We start from the raw sequence: 26566 nt of genomic DNA on the forward strand, positions 1-26566 counted from the left end.
CAATGTCAGTCTTGGTGTCTTTTTTGAACACTGCTGATGCACACTTCAGTGCTAATTGATAAGCTAACATAGCTTGTAGTTACCTCTGTTGGATTGAGTATTTTTGCTGTTAATTAAGTTGTAATAGACCTGGGTCTGAAGACCACGGTCTTACTTAAGTGGGGTGTGAAAGGTAGAAAAAACATGACTTTGTTGTGAGATAGGCTAATCATTTGATAGATCTTGTTAGCTCACCATGGTGCGAGAAGTGGGCAGATTGTTATGGCAAACTGCCTTGAGGGAAGCCTCAAGTGTTTTGATGGACAAAGTCAAGTCTGTTCTAATGACTTGTTTCTAAGACCTTTTGAATGTGAACACTTGTGATTTCTACTCCACCTGTTTGGGGTGAAGTCTTTGGAGATGCAAGGATCCACTTCTGTTGAGAGTAAATCAGATTACTTTCAGTGGACAGATAGCATCTGGCCATGTCAGGTACTGTACATGTGCAGTGAACTTGTGTCCACCAGAAAAGCAGAGATATCTTGGAAAGAATTTTGAAAACAGGAAGTATCATCATTGTACCAGCATACAAGGCATTTAGGAGATTGATCTCCAGTGTCCTACAATTGAATTATTGTTGTTCCTAAGATGATGTAGCCTACCTTTGCATGAACATCTCATTTTATCCACACTTGAGCTATCATCTAGTTAAGTGAAGATCTCACAAACAGGTGTTCCGGGTGTTCAGTGTTTTCATTAATATCTTTGACAGGAAAACGATTCTCAGAAAAGGAATCTTTTTGATAGAAACACTTAAATTTTAGGGAGCCAGCGGGAATCTCAAGCCAAACAGAGCTTATTCCAGACAGAAGGAGGAAGCTAATTCGTGGGATGGCAAAAGCCAGTTGGCTTATTGTTTTATGTGTCTATGTGACACCACTTGCTTGAGTAAAGCTTTGGTGCAAGAAAAGGGTGGTTGGTATTGGAGTTCTGTAAGGGAAATTGTTGCCTGGTTATGCTGTTGTAGAATTTCATCTAGTAATTGTGTCTGTAGTGTGAGAGAAAGATCAACCAAATGTTTGTAGGAGAATCATCTACCCTTTCCCCTGTCATTCAGCCACAATTCATCCGTGTTAGGAAGCCAACACAGACAACTTCATTATAGTGAGAGAGAAAACAGCTTCATTAAGATTCCAGTCAGTCTCCAAGAGCTTACTGTGTTTATTTCACCTTTCCAGACACTGTGCCTGAATTGTAGCAAACTGTTCAAAAAAACCTCATTCCACATGAAAGTAAGGAATGCTAAAGCCCATCTAATTTTGGTGTGTGTTTTGTTGTGCCTGGAGTACTACATAGTAGAGAGAGGTAGGATCTTGAATCTTGCTTAACTTCTGTAAGTTTTATATGAGAATCATCTGGTCTAATGACCTATTGGTGTTGCCTGACCTGTTGTCCTTCAGTTTGAAACAGATCCTGAGAATACCTCATATGAGAAAGGCATAGGAACCTTTCTAAGCTCCTTCATGAGCCTAGATGGGAAGAATTAATTGGAACTGCCTTCTTTGGTCTTTTCTTCTGTGTACATTCCTTTAATACATTTCTTAATTGGGTCTAAAGATTTTTGGACAGTTTTTTAGTTCATTAACATTTTTAAACTAGCTTCCATTTTATTTTCATTCTTGTTTTGGAATTATGAACTGCTGTAGAGAATCTTTGGCTTTTGTTCCCTCTTCAAGGATGTTAACTCTGTTTTGCTTACTCTTGCAGTGTCTCTTCAGTGGTAACATTTGATTTGGATGCTGTACACAGCTTAGACCAAATCAAGATTTTATTCTTCTGCATTCCTGATGAACTGATCCCTGAAGATTTTAACTACATCTGAAAATTTTGGTTTAGTGATGTGCTGTTGCTTTGGGGGTTAACTGAAATGTCATACTATGGTTGTTTTCTGACCTTGTAGTGTCAGTGATATGGTATCCGTCACCACCTTAGGCAGCTAGTAATATAGTCCTAATGCTGTGTATCCTCTGCTTTGTGTTGAAATAACAGATCACAGATACTCTGTTAGATCAGCAAGTTAACCACAAATTTGAAAGGCTAGTCTTTGAGAAGTAGCATCACTCCTTCACCCTGTCATCTGTTTCATATCCAGAATATTATATGGATTTTTCCCAGTCCTCCAATTACTTTTACTTTCCTAAGACAGGAATGATTCCTTCCCGGTGAGTCTGGTCATTCTTTCTCAGTTGTATTTCTTGAACTTACAATGTTTCATTTAGAAGCACAGATACTTTTGATTCAGTTGCCTGCTCTGTTAAAAAGCACACTGCTTAAAAACCTTTCAGTTTGTTCTGTTTCTCACTGTTACTTGTTTGTTACCAACTCTTGCTTTGCTCTTTACTTGAGTGTACTGACTTCACTAGAAGTTGTGACCGCATTGTTCAGAGCTGTATACTTTCTTTCCCAGTTTCTAATTTAAGAATTCTTCTATGATACGTGTCAGTTCCATCAAGCTTTAAATGGAGTTGTGTCTACCATAGAGGTTTCTTTGTTCTGGTTTCTGACAACCCTGCAGTCCCAAATGTTTATACCGTTTTCTGAGCCGTGCACTTAAACTGTCAACCTTTTTGGCACCTTGTTTGTGTGGACTGTTAGCAAAAAGTGTCAGAGCATGACACTTCTAGAGCAGGAGATGTGCTGTCATTTGGCACTTTTCCAGAATCACAGAATGGTTTGGTTTGGAAGGAACCTTTAAAGACCGTCTTGTTCCAACCCTCTGTCATGGACAAGGAACATTCCACTAGATGTGGTTGCTCAAAGCCCCATCCGACCTGGCCTCAAACTCTTCCAGGGGTGGGGCATCCATGACTTTTCTGGGCAACTTGTTGCAGTGCCTCATCATCCTCATCATAAAAGGTTTTTCTTTATGTCCTTTCTTCATCCTAAAACTGTTGCCTCCATAAAAAGTAAATGCCTCTGTATGATAAACAAGATTCCAAAATATTTCATAACAATATTATAAATATTAAGTTCTCAAGAATTAGTCTAAAGGTGTGGTACAGGAAACAGTAAACCAAGATCTAAATTCATAGACTGTAGGCAATACTTTTGTCTTTACATCAGCTTCCTAGTTACAAAGTTTACAATCTTAATACATTTACTCTTTTTTTTTTTTTTTTTTTTTTTTTTTAAATTTCACTGTGATTCCACACATACATTCCCACCAGGATGCTACTCAACTTTTCTGAACTATGCTCCCAGATCATCTTGGAGCAAAGTTAATACTTTGGTAATCTTCAGCAATCACCTCTGGACAGCAATATCTGAGTCTGGAATCCCTTTAGCTTTAAGTATTTTTTAAAGTACTTTTAGAATGTGACAGTTTTTGGGAGTATGAAATTAGTCTTTCCTTTGTAAGGGGTTTACACTGGGAGAGTTCTTTTCTTGTGCCATTTTGTGTTTTATAACCTGTATGTGCTTTTGGGATAGGTAGCAAACATATAAAGCCTGTTCAATTGATGAATACTCTGATCTTAAATACTACTATGATATGGATTCTGTTCTGGTTTCTGCATGGTGGATAAGGATGGTTGTAGAATTGATGCCACTGTGAAATTAATAATAACAGTGAAGCAGAAATACATATATACATTTATATACTAGAGCAAAAGCTTTGGTATCTGTCCTGCTTCCTGTACTGGAACCCTGAAGCTCTGAAGTAAAGGACAACTGCCAGTCACCACAGCCCTAGCTGTGCATCCTTACTGCTTTGAACAGCTTTTGTTGCTATTATATAATGCCTGTTTTGGTATTCCAGCCGTTGCACACATGCAGATCTTTAGCAAGAAGCCAACTCCTCCTCATTACCCCTTTTGCTATTCCAGTGGTTTTTAGCAGCTTTTCACTACAGAGTACACTTTGCATTCTGAAGTATTTTCCTTCTGTTGCACCCTGGAGGGCTGTATCTATAATTTTTTTTTTTTTTTTGACGGTCTATTGAAATATCCAGTGAACTCCTAAATTTGATTGTCTCTTGATGTGCTTCTGGAAGTGATATTAAAAATAAATGTAACCCTCAGCCATATACTTGGAACATTTCTAATGGGAATTCAGGGGATGTAGACTGAAGAACATGAGATTGTAGAAGGAAAAAGAGGTGTATAAATTCAGTTATTTATTTATTTTCCTTTGCCCCTCTTCCTTTCCTCCCATACGTTGCCAATTTCTACTATTATTTGAAGAGTAGAGGAGAACTGGCAATTCTATGTGCAGTGCTCCTTGTAAAGTAGATGATTTTGGGGTGCTTCCAGAGTAGTCAGTCTGTCAATCCTTCCTGTAACAGCTAGTCTGCCTGAAGGGATGGCATTTCACACCTTTTTCATGTTCCCATTGGAGAAGGGAGACATGCACTGTTCATAGCTTCCTAGTTCTGTAGCTGGGATGTAATTTTTTTGGCGGATGCAGGTTTTGCTTCTGGCTGGTTCAGCTGGTCAGTCTTAGAGGAAGAGGACATAGGCAGTTGTTTTCGTAGTCTTCCTGCCATTTTGCTTTCAGGCACTTAATAGATCTTTGGAAAGCTGCTTTGTGTGGATATTGCTATTTCTTCTTGAGTGCTCTGCTGTTAGTGCTCTTAACTCCACCTGCACATGGAGTCCTTTAACCAAGTGAGAGGAAAGCACCGGGCTTGCTGTTATGAATGCAGTTTTTCCTGAAATGTTTTCATGCGGTATGGCAAAGCTCCTTTTGGGGATGTCATGGGTGTTAATCCTCAGCCTACCTGATTCCCTGGTGGGATATGAAGTGAAACAGTGTAACTGTGTAAAGTCTGTAGCTTCCCTAGTGACTGCATTAACTTTATCCAAAGGTAAGATCTAGGGAAGCCTGCTAAGTACCCATGGAGACCCTGAGTTCCTTTAATTTGCACACCATCAGGATTGCTCTGTACAGGGTAGCAGCACACTGTCATGTTGTCCTGTATTGTCACGTAACATGAACTGCAGCTGCTTTTTCTATATGATGCAGAGCTTATTCATACCAGGAAAAGAAGATATAGCTTGTATCTGCTTAATTGATGTTTACTTGTTTTGTGTTGCCATTATTGAAAATGAAAAAGATACTTACAGAAATTAACTAGGAGGGGAGCTCTGGTGACAAATTTTCACTTTGGGGACCTTGATACTCTTGGAACTCCTCTTTCATTCCCAGTTCTTGTAGTGAGCATGTGTCCTGTAATTTTTGTATTGCTGGGCATTTTTTAAGTGTTTCACGTGGCAAGATTGGGATCCTGGTTGAGGTACCTAAGGCTTACACTCTACTACTGATGATGTTATGGAAAAGGTAAATGTGTTATTTGCTGTTGTTTTGTTCTTTACTTATTTGTTTTCCTTAAAAGTTTAAAGCAGTGGCTGCTTTTGATTATTATACTTTTTTATGAATGTTTTCAAGTAGCTCTTTCTGAGAACAACCAGTTTAAAGCTATTCATAGTAAACAAGGTCATTCTAAGAAACGATAAGCACTCGTGATTGTTTAAAAAGTAGCTATGGAAACTAGATGATTCTCAATTTAATATGAGCATTTGTTGCTTTCATTGGCTGTGCTCCCTTCTTGAAAATGTCATGCTTCATGGGCACTCTATAACATTTCCAATTAATTTAATTTTCTTTAAATGGGCAAAATATTCATCCTGATTAAGATATGGTAGAGTTTTAAAACATAAGACTGTGGTTTGCTTAGCTTTCTGTGTTTGTTTTTTAAGTTATGCAATCATAAATAGAATCTTTTTTCTCTTTCAAACTGGAAATATCTGGTTAAAGAAAATTTTCTTGAAACAAGACCAAAAGTACCAAGTTACAACTTTCATCTTTTAAGACAAAAGATTTGTCTCAGTGTATGTTACTAAACATGTCCTGAAGGTTATAGGAGTTGAGTACCTAGATTGAGGTGCAGAGTTCAGTGGGCATAACTTCCAGTTTGTTTGATTACACTATGTACAATGCATCTCTAACACAAATGGTTAAACATTACCATTTAACTTGATTATGGCATTTAAAAAATACTTGAGTAGTCTTTTATTTTCTCATTAAAGAGAAAGGGGAGGAGGAAGATTCTTCCAGATTAAAAGGATGAAACCAAAGAGGCGATAAAAGCTGGTGATTGCCACCCATTTCTTTCTGTTAAGTCTATGGTGGTTCTACTGTTGTAGATGGAAAATTCTGTGGGAAGGCTTGTTAAATGTTTCTCTTTCTACAAGTACAGTTCAAACCCAGGGCTTCTTTTTGATGGTGAGAGGGGTAGATAATAAGCTCTATGCATATTAGTTGTCAAGTTCCTTGATAAGTTGAACTTGGCGTGGCTCTACTAAGTTAGTGCTTCTTGATTATATTTCTGAAGTTCTAAAATTCCAGTGACTCACATTGGAAGTAGTTGCTATTCTGATTCAACATCCTGCTGGTACACAAAGTATAATGCAGTTATAGTAATTGAAAACAGTTTGATAACTTTCCTAACTGTATAGAAAACAGTATGTATGTGTTCTTAAAATCTTTATCTTCTTAATATGGTAGTGCTTGCTAGAAAAGACTTATTTGTAGACTTTTAATGCTTGGCACAATCTTCCAGAATTACTATTCATGCTGTACCCTTAAACACATGCTATGAGGAGCCATAGCTGGTTTTGACTGGAGCTATATGACTCAGGTAAACAGTTTTAGAATCAGTTAAACTACAAATTACAATGATTGTCTTCTGAAAATATATAATTTTATTTGTCAAACTTGTTACAGAGAATTGAAGAAGTAATGTGTGCCTCCCTTTTAAAATTCAAATGTCAGCTCTTGGCTTTTCTGATCCTTCCTGCTTCTCTTCCTCCCATCCCTCCTATGTTACTGGGGGACAAACCAAGTCAAAACAAAGAAATCCCCAACAGATCCTGTATAGTTTAAATCAGTTGTAATTGGTGTGCACTATATTTATTGTGATGGTTTTCTAAATAGTTTTTGAATTTAGTAAAATGAAATTATTGAAGTTTGTGTGCAGTTCTCTGTGTCTGCCTCATACAGAATGTTTTGGCATTCATAGGAACTATAGTCAAGAACTCAAGTGATCAGTAGGGAGGAAAAGTAGTTACGGCTGAAAGTGCAGCCCAAATTTTACCCTTTGGTATGTTATTTTAAAACATTGCTCTTTTTATCATTGTTTGTTAATTCACAGTTTCTAATAAAGCACTCAGAACTATGAAAGTGCAGAACCTCATACATTACAGAATAGCTCTAAGAACTACAGCAACTTATGCCATAAGCTGCAGAACAGAGAATGCAAAAAAATTTAAGGGTACTTTGAAAGTCAAAATATTCTCAACATCCAGCTGATTAATTTTAGTAGGAAATTGCTACGTGCCCTGTACTTTGAAATTGGGTATTTTTTCAGGTGCTTGTGGGATTTTATCTTCATTTCTGTCAAGGAAGGTTCTTCATTTTTTTCTTGATGCAAGTGTTAAGTGCATTAGTACTGCATCAGGAGGTAAGCAGAGCTAAAAAAAAACTTTTCTTTTAGAACAAGTATGCACAGAAGATACTATTTGGGTATAACTAGATTGCTTTAATTGTGAAAACAAGCCTCTACTATAGCTGTTTCCATCTCCATGTATGTAGAAGTCTGTGTATGAGAAAAAGCTTCTTATAAGCTAAGAAGCAGCAGGCTGTAAGGATTATAAAAGGTCAGCCAGTCAGCTCTGCTTGTTATTTAACTTTGGATGGTCCTAGGCACAGTATGGCTCTTGTGTGGGGCTTTTTACTGGTTTGGTTTTTTTGTCCCTCCCAATCTTGTGTCTCATTTCCAGACTGCAGCCCTAGTTTGTTCAGTTGTGAAGCAGAAGATTGTCATCTGCCTACTAATAGTATCAGTAGAGTCACTTATCATTATCCTGCGCAGCGGTAATTGGGCAAACCATCTCTGTGGGTAGGATGCTGATGGTATCTCCTTGTTGCTGAAAGATATCCAATTTCATCCATCTCCCCTGGAAGGAGGCTGCAGATACAGAAAGTACCTGTGGATGATTCAGCCATTTCCCACTTAAGAACAGGAGCTGATCTCAAGGATCTCAGGAGCAAGGATAGATTGCAAGACTGTTGTATCTTCTACTCAGCTGAAAGGGTAGAACTAGTGCCTTCATCACTCAAACCATTGTCTGTGGGTATGCATAGTGGAGCTAGGAGTGTTTGCTCATTTCTCATGTGAGGATGAAGGCATTTGAACAAGTCTAAAGGAGAGTTTAAAGAACTGGAGATGAGTAGTGACTGTTCCATCTTTCATTCTTTGTTCAAAAGTAGTGTGTAAGCCCAGGGATTCCAAACAGCAAAGCCTTTTCAGCATTAAATGGTGTGTAAGGGCAGGTACCTATGGTATTTATTGCTGGAGTTTCTAAAAATAGCAATGAGCAGTGAGTCCTGCCAAAGAACTCAAAGTGTTCAGAAATACTAGGCAATTACAGGAACATTTAAGTGCTGGAAACAGGAAGAATGTGCTCAGCATCATCATGACTCAAGGTAGCGAAGTGACCTGGAAATGTGTAATGTTGGTTTCATAGTAATACCCAGAGATTTCTGAAATCCTTGTTGCTTTACCGAGGTAGAGGTGCATTTGTCTCACGTAGAACCAAGGGGCTAAATACGAGCCTCAAAAAGGTCTTTTTGGCAATAATGCCAGTTACCAGAAATTCAGAGGAAGAAGTTCTTCCAGGCTGCTGAGGATATGTAATTTACAAACCAGCTGTCACTACAGAATAGGATGTTTCCAAAACAGGCTTTTATTAGTGGTCCTGAGATGGTACTATTTTACTTACGTTCCTATCATGACAAACTATCTCAGTAGATTTTGTTTACAAGTTGTCTATGTTTTAGTATATGCATAAGGTTGTTTGATCAGTTTTGTCATTCAGCATGCATTAGCCTATGCAAGTATTGTCAGCAGTAAGTTTTCTGTTTTGTTTTGGCAGTAGGTTGTCTCTGTCAATATCTGATTTGAAAATGCAAATTCTGATTTGGTTTATAATTAAGATACTTCTTTTAGTAACAGACTAATTTTTTTTTTCTGTAGAGCCCAAAATATAGTCACATTAAGGATGGTGTTTCAGTTCTGTTGAAACCATGTTTTAATTTTTGAAAATTCTATAATAGAATTAATCCCTGTAGAGGGTAGTGCCGTACTTAAATTTTTGGGTTTTATTAAGTTAATAAACCTAGATATAGCAGACGCTCTTTAAAATTATAGCGTAAACCGATGAGTTTGTAGATGTTAATTGTAATTCTGAATTGTTTCTTTGTGGAATGTACATAAGTGTTTGCTTTTTTCTTTTATTCCCTCTCCCTTGAAAATAAAGAGCATAACTGTTCTCTTTTAAATAAAAATAATTTTTAAAAAGGTATTTTCAGTTTTTAAATTTATTTTCATGTTTCTATGTTACTGTGATGCTTTAGTAGCTTTAACAAACTCCAAATTGTATGTGTATATATTGATGATATTTTTTAATTAGATGTGTTTATTTTGTAATTCATTATGCATGCAGTTCAGTAACTAAATAGTATATTATTTCCAGAAGCACCATCTGCTTTTTCTGGTTTGCTGAGCAGTCACTGGGTATTTTAAGATAATTTAAATTAGTTTAATATATTTAGGAGTTCAAGCATGTTTTTTTTTTTAAGTCATTAATGAGGAAAGAAAAAAACCTCTGGTAGACATTTCAATAATGAGCCATGCAAATCAAAAGAATATGAGAAGAAGTTTCTAATTTGAGCCCTAAGGATGTAATCTCAAACACTTTATAACCTGTCCTTTTTATGGTTTAGACTTGTTGGAATGACAGTGTTCAGTTTATGTTTAAAAAACATCCCTTATGCAACAGGGAGGAAAAAAATGAAGTATTGTGAAATGTGGTTTACTGTTGTGCCTGTGTATAACATGAAGCTGTAAGTCACAAGCTTCGGCAACTTATAATACACGCCTAATATATTGTACCAAAACTAAGGACTGGGACAGTATCAGAAGGCATGTATAGCAATTACATTTTCTCAAAATTAACTATGAAAAATATTGAATATAACAAACCTGTAGTTCTAGGGAAAGCAAAATTTTACATGTAGAAAAAGAAGCAAAGTGAATTTTTGAGGAGAAATCGGAGACATCCTTAAAAACCAGAGGAATGCCTCACAGACTTCAAATTTACCAACTGCAAATAGGAAAACAAGCTATTCCTAGACCTCTGGAATGCAGTCTGGGCTTTTGGTCACAGTATTTTTATTTTTTTTCAAGTAGGCAAAGTGGTTTGGAATAGGAGATTCAAGTTCTTCCAGACACTGTTGGTTCAGCCGTGTGTCAGAAATTCTTCATAACTACTTTCTTGCAGGCTGAATTTGAAGTGCAGTTGGACTTATTTTTATAATAAGGAATTAGATCACTTTCACATACTTTATTCCTGTGTTGATCATGGGCTGAAGTCAGGGATACAGTGTTCTTTAAGTTTGTTTGCATTTCACTGCCTTCCAGGGTGACAAATTTGGGTTTCAGCAACCAGAGTTAGGAACCACGAGCAATCTCTGCTTTGGTATTCCAAGGCAGGGTAAAGACCGCTGAATGTAGCATCTATGGGTTTAAAGTCCAAAGGTGTAAAACTGTGTTTGACAAGTAAAAAAGTCCTGGGATGAAATCATGGCCAGCAAGAAAATAAATGGGAGTTCTGCCTTTGACTTCAGCAGATTTTATGCTAGTGTCTGGGAAAACAGATTGTATTAAAACCAGTTTAACTGTTTTGGTATTCTTTTTGCATATGTACCAACCTTTCATTGTTGAGTACTTTGCAGTATCTTATTAGATGGTGATGTAGATCTTTGTTTTACAGATACAGAATTGGAGCAAAATAAATGTGTACCTATTCTATGTGAACTTCTCTGTCTCTGGAGTAAACTGTATTGCTTGGTAGAGCAGGATCAGTAGTAAAATTGAGAATTTCATACAGTTTAGCTTTCATCCTTGACCTCAGTGCACTAGAAAAACTTACCTTTTACCTAATAATTTTAGAAATAAAACCAGTGCAGCATTATGATATTAATTATAATTATAGCATTCATTGGGCTCATTAGCAGTGGAGGGGTGAGTAATTTTTGAGTTGAAATCTACACTCACCTTTAGCCCTGTAGTCATGAACCTTGCTCAGAAAAAAAGTATTATAACTTTATATTATCTAGGTTTGCTCTCTGAAAGATTATTTTAACACAGTTTTCAAGCAACCAATCTTTTTATAGTGGGATTAAATTAAACAAGTAAATGAGGAAAAGACAGCCTATTTTTAAATCTAGATTCCTCAAATACCGTTTTACAACATTTCACAGACCAACGTAAATGTTTTTGTGATCTATATATGACAAGAGTTACTGTTGGTGTACTGAACTTATTTTTTCTTTCTTTAATATCTGAAATTAAAAGGTATATATTGTACCTCTCCTGATTCAGGGACACTAAGCTAGCATAGGTACTCCTAAAATGCTGCTCTTCCTAGGCCTTAAAGTGATTAGTCATGTAGGTAAAATTTGCCTTATCTGGTCTCCATTATTAAACAATCTCATAAATAGTGTTGTGATGGAGTTTAATTATTTTTTTTGTGCTGTCTCTAATAATATAAATAAAGCATGTTGATTTTTGTTAATCTATTGTCAAGGTTCTTTTCCAAGGTTTTCTCTGCAGAGGAATTTCCCAGGTCATGAGAGTGAATAAATTCTTTATTAGTTCTGTTAGCTTTAGTCTGTTCTTTAGATCTACTGAAGTGAATTTTTTACATCAGGGATCTTGTAATGACACAAAAAGGATTAGAGCTACCTTCTATTTATCTTTATTGACACATTAGACCATGTAGGCACAAACATGCGATTTTCCTGGATGTTATTTTTCTGAAAATACATGATCATGAACACATAGTTATAATGCATCATATGTACGCATTTTTAATGAACAAAAAGTTATGTGGCTGAATTTCAACCAACAACTAAAATTCACTAACAATTTTTTGGAATTGCTGTCATCTGATCTGTCATGAGTTTACTATCTTAATTAGAAAATATTTTTTTGTGATATGTTCAAACTATTTGTACATGTATGTCGCAAGGCTTTGGGAGCTCCTGACCCCCAAAGTTAGACTCCTGCTAAGTGTAACTGCTTGCTGTTGACCCCCCCTTTCCCTGGTTCTATCCACAAATGAAAACATTCCATTTTGGTGATGACTTAAAACAAAGGATAATCTTTATTGCTCAATTTTGTGGTATGAAAAAATAGATGAGTTGTTTATCTAGTTCAGCTAAGAAAGTAATTATACATTTAACTTAGATGTTAAAAGTGTTCTTGGCCTAATACAAATATTATTTCTAGATCCAAAACTTTTCACCACTCATCTTTTCACCCTCAGGGGTACAGCACAACATGTACTTCTGTTCTTGCCTTGCATCACTTCCAGACTTCCCAGATATGTACCATTGTTTCATCACTTGAATTTAGGTGACTGCTGTGGAGAATTTGGGTAAACTTTGGGGGTTGAGCTTTTTTTTTTTTTTTTTTTTTTTTTTCCCTGACTCCCCATCTTTAGGGTTGCTAAATTTTGTGGTGTAATTTAGGAAGAGCAGTCCCTGGAGTGTTTTAGGTAGTGTATCCTGTAGTCAGTACTGTCATCTTACTGCTGATTTTGTATACCAAAAAGAGCTTCTGCTGCTAAATACACGTAATACAGATGGAGTCTGGATTTAATCTTGACATTTTCAAGGCTTGTTCATCATAAAATACTATGCATGTTACGCTTCTTGTCAAGTAAAATTAGAAAGCCTTCAGTAAATGTGATCAAGATTCTTAATGGTCAGTAACCATCCCCCCATTCAAACATGAAAACATCATTTGTTCTCATATGAGCATGTGGCACTTTTTGTGTATAACACTTTGGCAAAGTCAATATCATAATACATCTGCTAGTAGTTGCTTATGTAAGAAATCAGTATGTATTACAGAGGGATAAAATGCTCTGACTTGCACACCTGGCACTTCCTTTGGAGGAGAAAAGTAAGGTCTGATAACATTTTTTTGTTCTGTTGGGAAACTGATATCCTTAAGCACAAAGATTTCTGAGATTTTTTTTTCTGTGATCTCATAATTGAATTTGAGATGTGCTCATCACCCCTTTACATTGGTATTCTTGAAAGCGATAATGATCGATGTCTTGTCATAGTTCTGATTATGCAATAAGTGGAAAAATGTTTCTTTTTTATTGTAGAACTAGTTACAGTTAACTTTGAATTAAGGGTTATTTTGTATTTTTGTCATACATTCCCTAAGGAATTTCCTCTGGGACCAGAGCCTGGCTTTTCTCTGCCTAGGCACTTCATGGACACTCTTAGCTTTGTGAATATCAGTGCCTTTAAAAGCCTTCCTTGTTATTTTCCCTCAGCTCTTTGCACTCAGTAATGCTTTGAGCTTTATCTTTTAATCCAATTTTGTACACTGGAAACTTTCATGGGGCTGATGCTAAAGTCTCTTGGTTGGTTGGCTGCAGTCAGCATAGACATCCGTTATGTGTGTTACAAGTTCTGGTTGCTTCTGGTGCACATGGTCATATTCATTGGAACTTGATTTCATCTACAGTCCAGGTCCTTGGAGTCCTCCTCTCTTCCTGTCTAGCCATTATTAATTTTCATGGGATTGTTGTCTTTTCCTCCTTGTGCATGAGTCTAATTTATAAACAGGTTATAAGCCTATGATGTATTCCTTATGTCTGACTCCTGAGCAGTTCTGTTTATACCACCAAGATCATACTTTTAAAACGTTTTCTAGATGTAGCAAGCTGTAGCAACAAAACATCTTTTGCTAATCTGTCTGCATCTATGCAAAAACTTGATGGGGTTGCTAGTTGCATTTGTTTTTCGTAATCATGAAGTAATGTCAGACCAAGGTTTTATGTTCTTTACTGGCACTTTTATTTAGGTGTTATATTTCTAAATGACAGATTTCTGCTTAGTTCAGACAAGGATGTAAGTGTATTCTCAGAGTGAATTTATCTTGTGTAAATACATACTTGCTAGTCTGAAAGACAAAATTAGAATTGAGGGTTTGCCGAACTACTGTAACAAAATTACGTATATTTTTAAGATACTTAATTAACTGAAGTGACGTATTACCAAATCACATATGTTTGTAGATTTCAAACAGTTATATTGTAATTAATGTATGTCCAAGAAAATTAACTTAATCTGTTCTGTTCTATATATTTGCCCATTTTAAGCTTAAAACACTGTTTTATAATTTCGGATTTCTCAGTAACCTCTTGTCAGATAAGTCTTCAAAGTATTTTTCAAATTTCAAATAAATTGTATCAATCTACTGGGCTCTTCATTTCCTGTTTTGTTTAACATGCTCAAGAATTGAAGTAGATTAGTGATGCGTGGTTTTGCTTTGCAGCAGCTGTGTTTATTTGCCTTTATCATATAACATCCATTGTGGGAGTTTGTTTCTGTTTTCAGTTGTCATTTCAACATGCCTTTCTAATACCAAAGTCTATCTCGTGGGTGGATAGATTAGAAAATATCACTAGTTAACATGTCTTTTATCTGAGTAATTTTTTTTGTTACACAGTGTCAAGTGTAACATGCCATTAGTATTATGAAAACAAAAGCAATTTTTCTGTAGAAAATTTAATGTAAGACAGAGAAGGGAATAACATAAATGAATTTACTGGAGACTATGTATTGAACTGACTCATTACTCAGTTAAGTAAGTTTGCTGCTGACTAGTAAATGTCATCTTGACTCAGTGCTGCAACATAACGAATATCTGAAGGTCAATTTTTAATGCAAATACTTGTGACATAAGTCACTACTTTTTTAAAAGCTAAATTACTGAGTTTGATACTGACCAAGTATCTTATCTGATTGTAGTATTAGCAAATGCAGCATCTTGGAAAACAAAAACTACAAAGAATCCCAAAATAAACAATAAACTAATAAAAACAGGGGAACAAGAATCAGTCAGCAACGTACCTGACTTTTGTGGGTTTTTTATTGTGGACACACCTTTTTTTGTTGTGGAGGTTTTTTTTTCCATTTTGAACTTTGCTAGTAATTGAAGATGTGTGTATGGCTGAGAATCTGTATAAAATAACCCAGATATCAAATTAATTCATCTGGATTCGTGAAGAGCATCACTGGCTAAGTGTTGGTGAAAGTGTGCATGAGATAATGAATAATTTGTAGCTCCCAGTTGTTCGTTTGGTTCATGGTGAAAAGGGAACTTTGTTAATTGCTGTTACTGTGAGACTTACAGACTCATGACTGTTTTGTGTTCATCATTGTCTCATATCAGATTTTTCTAGCCTTTATGCATACTGTTTTCTTTAGTGTTTGTTTACTTTGAGGATACTTAAGACTTAATACTCTAAGAAGATTTTTTTTTTTTAATTTACATCACTCGTATCTTGATGTCACTTGGGAGCGGGGTGGAACAAACTTTCTGTATTCATTCTAAGGAAAAGATGTACTAGGCAAGCTTTCCTTTTTTCCCCACAGAGAGAATTACTATTTATAGTTTAATATTCTTCAAATTTCATCTTTGAATGCTCTATTATATGAGGAATGCTTGCTTACTGTTGCATAACTTGCAAGAACTGTAGCTTCCTTCAGGTTGTGTGACTCAGCATCTGTATTTTTGCTTTGTATATGAATATGTAACCAGAAGATATATTTCTTTACCTTAAGACCTCTTTCTGCTTTTTGACATCTAGGAAATGAAGCATTGCTGGAAGAATATTCGTGATCTGCTGTTTCGGTTTCTGTGTTATGTGAAACGTGGAATATATCAATGTTGTGCTAAGTTTTCGGTGTTTTGTCACAGAGCTTTTGTTTAACTACTAGGCCAGCTTATGCTGGCAAAAGAATTGTGACCAATGAGCAATTCAGTTGAGTCTGGAAATACAGGGCTAGCTTTATTAGTGAACACTTAGGAGTTCTATGATCCCTGAAAGTGTCTTGGACAAGGCTTTTACCACAGAAATTGTATATAAGATGGGTAAAACTGGTACTTGTGTATAAAAGTTTCTTTCACATTTCTGTGTGTACCTTTATAAACAATTTTGATTTCCCGTTTACCCTTTACCTTGTTGTATGTTAAATATCTTTATTAGGATTTGTTGTACTTGTGGTATTACCTAATTTACAAACCAAATCAACTTGATGATGATCAAAAAAGATCTTGTCTATACTGTAAATAACATTCTAATCCTTTAAAAGGGTAAAAAAAAGTAAGAATTAATAACTTAAAGGTATTGTTTTAAAACAAATTAGTCACATCCAAACATCAAATTAGTCATATCCAAACCATATCTTTGCAAAAGATATGGTTTTTTTGCAGTTTTATAATTAAGATATGAATGCAACACTGGTTGTTTTAGGGTAGGCAGATATCCATGCTTGTTTTGCAGGGTTTGCACCGTATTTCAGGGACAGGACTTTTAAGTATGCATTAAAAATACATATTTGTACATAAAATCAATTTTGTACAGAATTTTTGCAATGAACAAAAAAGAGCTGAACACTTCTTCTCTTTCATCTCTTGTGACTGGTAAGACCTTATGAAATAGGCCATACTTGATTAATGTTAGGTATGATAATGTAAAAGGCTTTGAAGAAATCCCATCTGTTCATCGTCAGCAGGGAAGTTAAACTTTTTCATGTATCTTAAAAAAATATGTATCAGAGAAGCAGTGGAAGGAGGAAACAGCTGGCAAAGGTCAGGCTGAGCCAGCAGCTGAATTTTAATAACTTACAGGGTGTGCGTGGGGGGATTTAGTTCTATTGTCATGCCTTTTGAACTGGCCTGTATATTTTCTTTACTATCTTGTAGTTTTAGAAAATGCTGATTTTCTTCTCCTTTTGACTTTTCATTGTGACTTTGAGAGGAGGTAGTGAAGAAGGTATTAATTTGGACACATGAAACAACAGTGTTAGCAATTCCTATTTTTTTTGTGTTGCTAGCTACGAGCTAAGCATGGGACCATCAGACTTACAGTAAATAAAGTAGCCTGAATGAGGCTCATCTGAGTCTACACAGTACTTCTCATGCAAAATGTTGCTGGTCTCATTTCTTCTTGCCAGAGTTACTCTGATACATCACATTCCTTGCTTGCTTTTATCAAGCAAGAGAGCTTTCTTTCACATGATAGCTGCAAATGTTTCTTCTCCCTCTGTAGTGCTCTTGTAACTTTATTAGTATTTATCACCTTGGTTGTTTGTTGAAGATGCAGCTAGACACTTGTCTGCCTAATGTACACTTCAGGAATAGAAAGTTTTCATTATGTTTATTAAGTTAATATCAGTTTTGACTGTCTAATTAAAAACTACCAGATCAGCCTGTATAATGCAAAAATCTTGTTTAGTCTTGTCCATTTCATTAAAAAGTTAAAGATTGGAACTGTTGCTTGGATCTTTCTAGCTAGTGTTACTGGAAGCTTTGGTAGTGCTTGAATATTTTGTATTTCAGGAATGCCCAGGGGTACCATTGAGTTGTGTAGTGTTCAAATGTGCAATAAGCAACATGCTAAAATTGGGAAGCCATAAAATACCTTCATGCTCGTGACGGTTGTTATTAGTAGATGAGAGCTATTTATCTTTTAATGTTAAGTAGAATCACCGTGAGTTGATGAATATGCCTTTAATTTCTTTGTTTTAAATAATTAAAGCCTGGTTTAGAGTGTCTGTGACCTACTTTGAGCATACTCTTGTGGACTGTGGTAGCAAGAGGACACTGGCTATTCTTAGAGGCCTTGAATCTTGAGCAGTGTTGAGGAAATTAGTCTATTCTTCTACTTATTTATTTGGCTATTCCAACACTAGGAATAAATGAGAACACTCCATTCAGTGCCTAGTGTTGCTACCCTAGTGTACTCTGAACACAGGATAATCTGCATGAGCCGTTTGCCTTGGGACAGCTAAATGAATCTGAGCATAGTAGCAGGCTTGGCTTCTGTTTTGTGCCAGGGCCCCTGGCCAGTGAGCCCAGTAGAATTCATATCTTAGAGGTCCTGCAGCACTGAAGGACCTGATGATATAGGAAGAAAAAAAATCTATGTCTTTTATTAGCAGCTATACCAAAGGCCTTGAAAAACTATGTGACTGATCTCATACTGCTCCCATGGTGTAATTAGAGGAGTATCCTTGATTCTAGTGGAAGATGCAGCATCTCAGGTATGCAGTATCCTTCGGATTGTGGGTTGACATCTCTAAGAACTAGATTATGTTGCGAAGAATCTGAATATCAAAAGAACAGCCAGAACAGAAGTATCTCGCTAATGTTTTGATGTTTGAGCATGTCAGCTCCTACTGGAACTGCACTTCTGGTGAGCAAGACCAGTCAAGCTGGTCTGATGCCTGGCAAAACCCTGCTGCCAATTAGCTGACATGCACAGTCACAGCAGATACCCGATACTGGGCAACGTCTAAACACTTGGAGTGTTCTCATGTGTACCTGTACTCAGGATCTTTGGTAGTTATACATCGAAATCATCAAAACTGAGCATAAATGTGCAAGAAAAAGGGTCTAGACAAGTCTTAACTTTGGTTTCATGTGACTATTGTAAGCATATACCTTGATTCAAGAATAAGTGATTTAGTCTATATTGAAATGAGGATTAACAATTCTCATCACATGAAGGTGTTTTCTTTTAAAGAACTGGAGTTTCTAGAGTAAAGATTACAGCTTTCCTGTGTTCTACTGAGTAAGCCACTCTACTGCAAAACAAACTTACTTTTTACTATTTTAACAGTAATTCATTAACATTAGTATTTAATGCAAACTAAATTATGGAAGAAAATTACAATACCTGAGAAGGAAGGAAGAGGCAACTCTTAGAAATTCTGGTGGTTAAGCTTTCAGCATCCAACATATGGCATTCATAGTTTTGGAGTGGCATGGTGTGTTGTTGCGTTTTTTAAATTATTTTTTTGAATTTTATTACAATTTCAAGTTTTATGATAGAATTTACTGTGGGTTGACAGTGTGACTGGATATGTGGCAATATAAATGGTGATAATAAAAGTAAAAGAACCTTATACTAACAATCAAGGAAGGCCTTTTTGAACATGTGGAGTTTGGGGCAACCTTGGCTACAGTGACCATGAGATTGTGGAATTCAGTATATTGCATGAATGAAGCAGGGCATCAATTAAGTTTGCAACCCTGGTCTTCAAGAAAGTTAACTTTAGCCTCTTTAGGGACCATCTTGGACGAATCTCATGGGACTGTGCCTGCAGGTAAGAAGGATCCAAGAGAGGTAGTCAGTAGTTAAGCACTACTTGCTCCAGGCTCAAAACTGGTGCATCCTGATGAGCAAGAAATTGAGCAAAGGGGGCAAGAGACCTGTGTGGATGAACAAGGAGCTCCTATCAATATTCAGGGACAAGCAGGAGATTCACAGGAAGCAGGGACAGACCACTTATAACAAATACAGAGATGTCAGAGTATGCAGAAATGCAACAAGGAAGGCCAAGACCCATCTGGAATTAAAAATCTGACCAAGGATATCAAGTACAGCAAGAAAGCTTTCTTCAAATGCATCAATAACAAAAGGAAAACTAAGGAAAATGTGGGCCTGTTACTGAATGGAGCAGGGACTCTGGTGAGAGAGAGAGGATGCAGAGAACGCAGAGTTACCGAACACCTTCTGTCCATCAGTCTTCACTAAGAAGACCAGCCCTCAGCAATCTCTGACCCAGGAGACCAGGGAAAGGGGATGGTGGAAAGAAGACTTTTGCTTGGTCAGGGAGGATTGGGTTAGAGATCACCTAGGCAAACTTAATATCTGCAAGTCTGTGAGCCGTGATGGGATGCATCTACAGGAGTGGTGAGGGAGATGGCAGACACCATAGCTAGGCCACTCATGATCAACTTTGTAAGGTCATGGCAGTCAGGAGAGGTGCCTGAGGACTAGAGGAGAACAAATGTCACCCCAGTCTTCAAAAAGGGCAAAAAAGGAGCACCCAGGGAACAACTGGCTAGTCAAACTCACCCTAATCTCTGGAAAGGTAAATAAGTGCCTCATTCTTTAAGCATATGGAAGACAAGAAGGTGATCAGGAGTAGTTGGCATGGATTCACTAAAGGTAAATCATGCTTGACCAACTCAATTGTCTTCTACAATCACAAAGCTTCCTGAATGGATGAGGGGAGAGGAGTGAATATTGTCTACCTGGACTTCAGCAAGGCTTTTGACACTGTCTCTCACAGCATCCTCATAGGCAAACTTGGGAAGTGTGGACTGGATTGAGTGGACAGTGAGGTGGATTGAGAACTGGCTGAATGGCAGATCCCAGAGGGTCATTGTCAGTGGCACAGGGTTTGGTTGTCACTAGTGGCCTGTCACTAGTGGTGTCCAACAAGGATTGATACTGGGTCCAGTATTGTTCACATCGGTGACTTGAATGAAGGGGTAGATGCCTCTTCAGCAAATTCACTGGCAACATGAAACTGGGAGGAGTGGCCAGTACCCTGGAGTGCTGTGCAGAAGGATCCTGGCAGGTTGGAGGGATGGGCAGAGAACAACTGTCTGAAGTTCAACTAAGGCAAATCAGGGTCCTGTATCTGGGGAAGAATAAAACCCCCTGCACCAGTACAGGCTGGGGGCTGACCTGCTGGAAAGCAGCTCTGTGGAGAAGGATCTGGGGGTCCTGATGGACCACAAGCTGTCTCTGAGCCAGCAGTGTGCCCTTAGGGACAAGAAGGCCAATGGTATCATGGAGTGCATTAGGAAAGGCATTGCAAGCAGATTGAGAGAGGTGATCCTGGACCTCTTTTCAGCTCTAGCGAAGCCCCATCTGGGGTACTGTATCCAGTTCTGAGCTCCTCAGTACAAAAAGACTCAAAGCTCCTGGAGCAGGTCCAGTGAAGGGAGACAAAGATTATTAGGTGACTGCTAATCAGGAATGATTGGAAGGCCCTGCTTGAGTAGTGAGGTTGGACCAATTGACCCCACCAGTGGTTCCTTCCAACCATTCTAGGACTCTCTAATGCTTTACAACATGTTATAGCCTTAACAAAAAACATTCATCCATTTAAATGGCAGCATCTTTGTCTAGTATTTTGAACTCTGTTGTCAAGGCCTGCTTATACATTCAGCATAGACATGCACATCCAAGAACAGAAATGGATGTCCTTCAACCGAGGCATCAGATGATGTCTGTTAGATAAAACAGGTTGTGTTGGAATGATTGCATTGACTCTTTAAAGAAATTAAATTCATTGGTAAGCAGTACTGAAGGCAGCAATTTCAGCTTTATCTCAGACTGAGGGCTTCCTGGTGATACTTCTTAGCAGACTGTTTTGAATTCTGAGCCTGACCTCCAAGGTCCCTTAAGCCTCTCCGATCTGTTGGTAGGAAACCTCAAGACAACATAGAAAGGACAGTACTCTTTCTTAGTCTGGGGAAAGAAGTTTTACTGAATGTAATGAGGCTGTGTAAGTACTGTATTAAAAAAAAAAACTGACTTGGAGACAGTCTGAGCAGTTGTGTTTCTGTTCTACTTAGGAGTCATAGAATGTCACTGTCAATGAATACTTTTTTTCTCAAACTGATCCAAGTTAATAAGAACATCTTTTGTAGGACAAAACCCCATTGTTTTTTCTAACCACAAATCCATTTGCTACAGCAGTTACTAAGCATCTTGAATAACATGACCAAGGAACTAGGCATTGCTTTGGAGATAAGGGCTGGCTCAGGCTCCACATGTTGGAAAACAATGCAGTAGTCATCTAACTTCTTAGCTGAAACTCAGCAGTCTCACTGCTGTGGGGAAGTGCTACTCAGCTGTCCTGTGTGATATAGGGCTCATGAGTTACTCTCAGAGGACAGTTGTTTACCCTGCAGAACTGTGGATCTGAGGGATGGTTGTTACAAATCCCATAGCTTTCCCATTTTTCCGTTTTTGGAGACCAAACTAATTACAGACCCTCAGAGAATAAAGTGAGGGAGGCTTACACCATTCCACTCTTTGTGCCTTCTTTTGAGCAAAGGACGATGTAGTCCTAATAACCACTCTTACTAGGTTAGTAATTGATACTACTCTTTGAGTAACGTGTGTCTTTACAATCTGATCTACACTAGCTATGACTTCTCAAAGGCATGCTGTTAATAGGTTTGCTACTTGAAAGTGTGCTATTACTTGCTAGGCAGTGGGATTCTGCACTGTCCAGGGCCCAAAGTAGCACATTGCATGTGCTAAGAGCTACCCAGTCTGCTGCCTTATTTATTACTGGGTAGCACTGTGGAAGAGTGAAGGCTGGTTTGTTAGTGAAGAAGTGATTCCTACTGCTAAGGGTGGCTAAATAACCATGGGGGTTTTGATAGGGAGAGAAGGGAATTGTTACTGGAAGTTGGCAAGGCCTTGTGCAGTGAGAAGCTGAGGTCATAGGAATCTAACAATATGCGTAAGGAACTGGGATTGGCAGCGAGGGAATCTGTGAGCTCAAAGGAATCATCTTGTTTAACAGGAAGGAGAAATAGTTTTGCCATTAAGGGAAGCTGTGTGGTTATGGGACATTTGTCAGAGATGTTCAATAGTGCAGGCAAAGAAAGTGGATGGGGAAAGTAATGTGACTGGGAAACAGATGTGATGACGTGGGACACAGGCTGAAGAAGGGGAAGAGGAGTGGTGCTCAGGGTTTCTGGGAACAGAGGGAGAAAGTCAGCTGGGTTTAGGTTCTACTTAATATACCTGGGTGAATTGACAGTTGTAAGAAATTGAGAAAGGTTTGAATGCACTGCTGCTCTGTGTGTTAATGAAGTTGAGCTGCAACTCATGTTTTTGAGCAGGGCTTTATCCTCTGCCTTCATTTTTGCTGAGCTGTCCATGATATTTCTCTTGCCATGTAAAAAAAGGAAGTGATATAATACCTGTTGTCTTTATTTGTTAGGTGTTTGTTGAGCTGACAAAATGATGAATGCAAAGTGTATAGAAAATCAGGTGCTTACTTGGAAGCTGGTAACTTTCACAAACTGTATTTTGAGAACTTGGAGTACAGATGAATTTGTCCTCAGTTTTTTTACCAGTAGTTTCTATGTCTAATTTATTAATTCTTACATAATTCTGTCTTTTCTATCTTTTTCCAAAACAGGATGATACCCCTTTCGTCTCAGACACTGATGATGAATCTTCATCATGGCCAAACACAGGAATATGTGATTAAACCCAAATATTATCCAGTAAAAAAAGTGATTGCAGGAGAACAGTCCACCGAGGGCTCATTACCACTGAGACTGGGCCAGGATCAACCTGCGTCATCTTTTCGATGTGAGTACAGCTACAGAAAGCATACTTCCTTCTTTCCTCCCACAAAGCCCTCAACCCAGTTTTTAAGATCTTGAAATTTTCTGCGCTAACACTTCAAGACAGAGAAAGGTTAAAATAATTATACATGAGAATTCTTAGATTAGCAAATGCTCCAACATTCTGCATTTTGTGGAGAAGCAAAACAGATTTCCTGGATTCACAGCTGGAATTTCATCATGCTATTTCTAGTTGATAGTTTTTCCTTCAGATAAAAGGTGCTTTGTGAACACTTTGCTAGAATAGGCATAACTATGAGTGTATTCACTGTCAGTATGATGGATACCCTTTTTGGAAAGCTGGAGTCCAGGATTGTGGTCTCATTGGTGACTATTTTTCTCTATATTTAATTTATTATGTGTTTATGAACTTCTGCACAGTATGGAGGCTGCATGAGAGTTTCTGCTTCATATTTATTAAAAAAGGATTGTCTAGGTGCCCAGCTTGTGGCCTTGGCTCATGCCCCATTGTGTGGGGAGCTTGAGGACAATTTTTGGCTTAGAAGATGAAGAGCTTGATGAATTATGGGTTAGGTATTACAGAGCGTCTGCTGGCTTGATTTGAAGAAAAGTTCCTGCAGTTAAATAGTGGACTGATTAACATTGAGACCTTAAGGTACTTGCAGTCTCCTGACAGATTTCCTCTGCTGTAGCACAGAGAATTATGGTCTGCTGAGGTTTTAGGGAAGAGCCTTTACTTCTAAATCTTTAAATAGAATTTCTTTTGTGTATCTTTACATTTATGTATTGCACATCTTTATGCTCTGTCCATTTATACTGAAATACAACTCCCTGCTTCCTTTTTCTCAAGTGTAAGTTCATAGATGGTAAATGAGAATATTGGCTCTAATGAGAAGAACAGTGGGCAGCTGGAGGTCTTTCAATTAACATTTTCAGAATGGTGAAGTATGCTTCTTGCAAAGCACTACCTCCCTTTTTCAGAAGCATCAGAAAGATATTTAATCACACTGTCAATGTGAACTAGTAGTCCCTTTTGCAGTTAAGACGATATTGCTTTTCTTCCAATTAGCAGCAATTTTCCTTAAAAAAATATTAGTGGCCACTGGGATTGAATTGTGTTCCTCACTTCTGACTCTTGCTACTCAGAGTTTACAAATTCCAGGTTGTATAGTACTCCAGTATTTGAAGTGACTGTTCCTGGTTGGATTCTGGCCAAAAAATTCTTCCCTTTTGCCCCCATTTTTCAGGCTGTTTGATTTAGTCTACCTTAGATACACTCAGTGTTAATTGCAAGTACCAGGCTGCCACTAAATTAATAGTTTCTGTGAGGTTTTTTTTTTCTCTGTAGTAGCATAAGGAGATAACTCCATCCAGCTGTTCGACAAAAGAGCCAGTGCTTCCACCTTTTTCTGGCTTACTTGAGCCCCACTGTTAATTACAGTATTCTGAGGGACATGACTAGGAGAAGGAAAACCAGGAGCTAAAGAAAAAGACTATTTTTTGTTAAATTCTAAGAAACCCCTCAGTGAGCAATGCTTTAGAAAAACATTCTACCCTTATTGAAAAGCTTATGACTCCTAAAACAGCCAGAGAACAGGTAGTTAAAACAGATTTTACGGCCTGATAAAATCAGCCATGACTTAAGTGTCGACTTAGAGGTAAAATGCAGGGCTAGGTGTAAGGCTATTTAGATAGTGTTGAAATTTCTGATACTGGGCTCTTCAGCAGCCTAAAAAGGTCATATTACCTGTTTTGCCTCCACTTCTACGTCTGTGAGGTGCGAGTCAGTGATGCCAACTTCTGATGAAGCAGTTTGGATATCTAATAGTCCAGAGGGCACTTTGAGCTGTGTTATTAGGGTTTAAGATTGTATATTCCTAGCCTGATCAGGAGACCTAGAACTTGGCCAGCTATATCTATTTAGGATGGCTTCTGGTTTCTGGAGTGCTGGAATGAACTCTAAGAATAGAAGATTACTTGTTTTGCTAGAAGTGAATGTCAACTTCAAATGTCAGTATTTTAATGTTAGGGATGTTTGAATTAATTCAGTGAGGTAAGCTTGGGATGTGAAATTTCATGTCAGGTGTTCTGTGATAACCACCAATATGCAGTTCCTAGTCCTGTCTTGAACAGAGATGAGCTCCGTGAATTAGTTCATACTCATGTCACAGCTGACATTGTCTAGTTAATTTACGAGTGGCTGATGATCTCATGGTGTTTTGTCACTGCTCGTAACTGTATAATCTTGTTTAATGGCAGAGCCTCTTATTTCATTGAGCAATGGAATTGGTAATGACAATGTGGAAATACATGAAAAGGAAGAGGGGGAAAATGTAATAATTGTACTAAAAAAGCGAAAGCCAAAAAGTTTGTACTGAATGCTTCACAATTTTTTTTATGCTATTATTAAATAATTTTTTTTCAGAGAAGAGAAAAAATAGTAACCAGATAATATTTGGTGGTATTGCCCAAGAGTTCATAGTTATCAACTAACATGGAGTGCAAAGCAAGTCATTGTTATTTTTTTCCTGAACATTTCTATGCATTTTACTTTAAAGTATTAAAACTGTGACAGAGATTGGCATCTGTGAAAGATGTATGCCATAGAATAAATTTTTTTTTCTGAGTGTACCTGCAATTGGTATTTGTGATTTTTTTTTTTGACTTCTTTAGATTATTTCAATCCGGTGACATGAAATAGATAGTCTTGAAACTGGAAAAAGAGTCAGTCTTGAGTTACCTTTACCAACAGGTCTGTCCTGGCAGAGGCAAATGAGATGTGGGGTACTAGCAGACTGGGAGGAAAACTGCCAAGCCTGAGTAGGTGCTTCTGAGCATCTCCTCATTCATAGAAAGTCAGTCATGTTTGAATGCTCCACAGTAGTGTTGTAAGATCAGCTTTTGGGTAAAAAATGTTGAAGATTAGTTACTTGAAACATTTTTCAATAAAAATTAACTTAAGGTTCCTCCCATAATGTTTACTCTGATGTATTTATGAGCAGTTTCCTTCTCTGATAATGTTCAGAACATGCAGTATAGTAGTTTTATTAAAGACAACAAATATTCTGTTCTTTTTTGGCTTTTAAGCTGAATTTTACTGTAAAGTTATATATCACATCTACAGAGCTTGAAAATTCAGTAAGCCATTTGGGTTACAATAATAGGATTTAAAGTTACCCTGGGATGTGAAATCAAGTTACCTACCAGTAGCCATTTCTACTATCAAGCATTTTGAAC

General features: G+C 37.5%; 1 protein-coding gene across 1 annotated transcript in view; it reads left to right on the forward strand.

The window, feature by feature from the left end:
- The window catches only part of LTBP1 (latent transforming growth factor beta binding protein 1), a 191718-nt gene that overhangs the window by 23986 nt on the left and 141166 nt on the right, over positions 1–26566 (forward strand). Inside the window, exon 4 of the mRNA XM_027735112.2 lies at positions 23158–23333. Within this exon, the coding sequence (XP_027590913.1) occupies positions 23158–23333 (176 nt within the window). The remainder of the gene's footprint in view (positions 1–23157; positions 23334–26566) is intronic.

The sequence above is a fragment of the Pipra filicauda genome, unplaced genomic scaffold, assembly GCF_003945595.2.
Source record: "Pipra filicauda isolate LSUMZ 115617 unplaced genomic scaffold, ASM394559v2 scaffold72_size3293161_pilon, whole genome shotgun sequence".
Lineage (NCBI taxonomy): Eukaryota > Metazoa > Chordata > Aves > Passeriformes > Pipridae > Pipra > Pipra filicauda.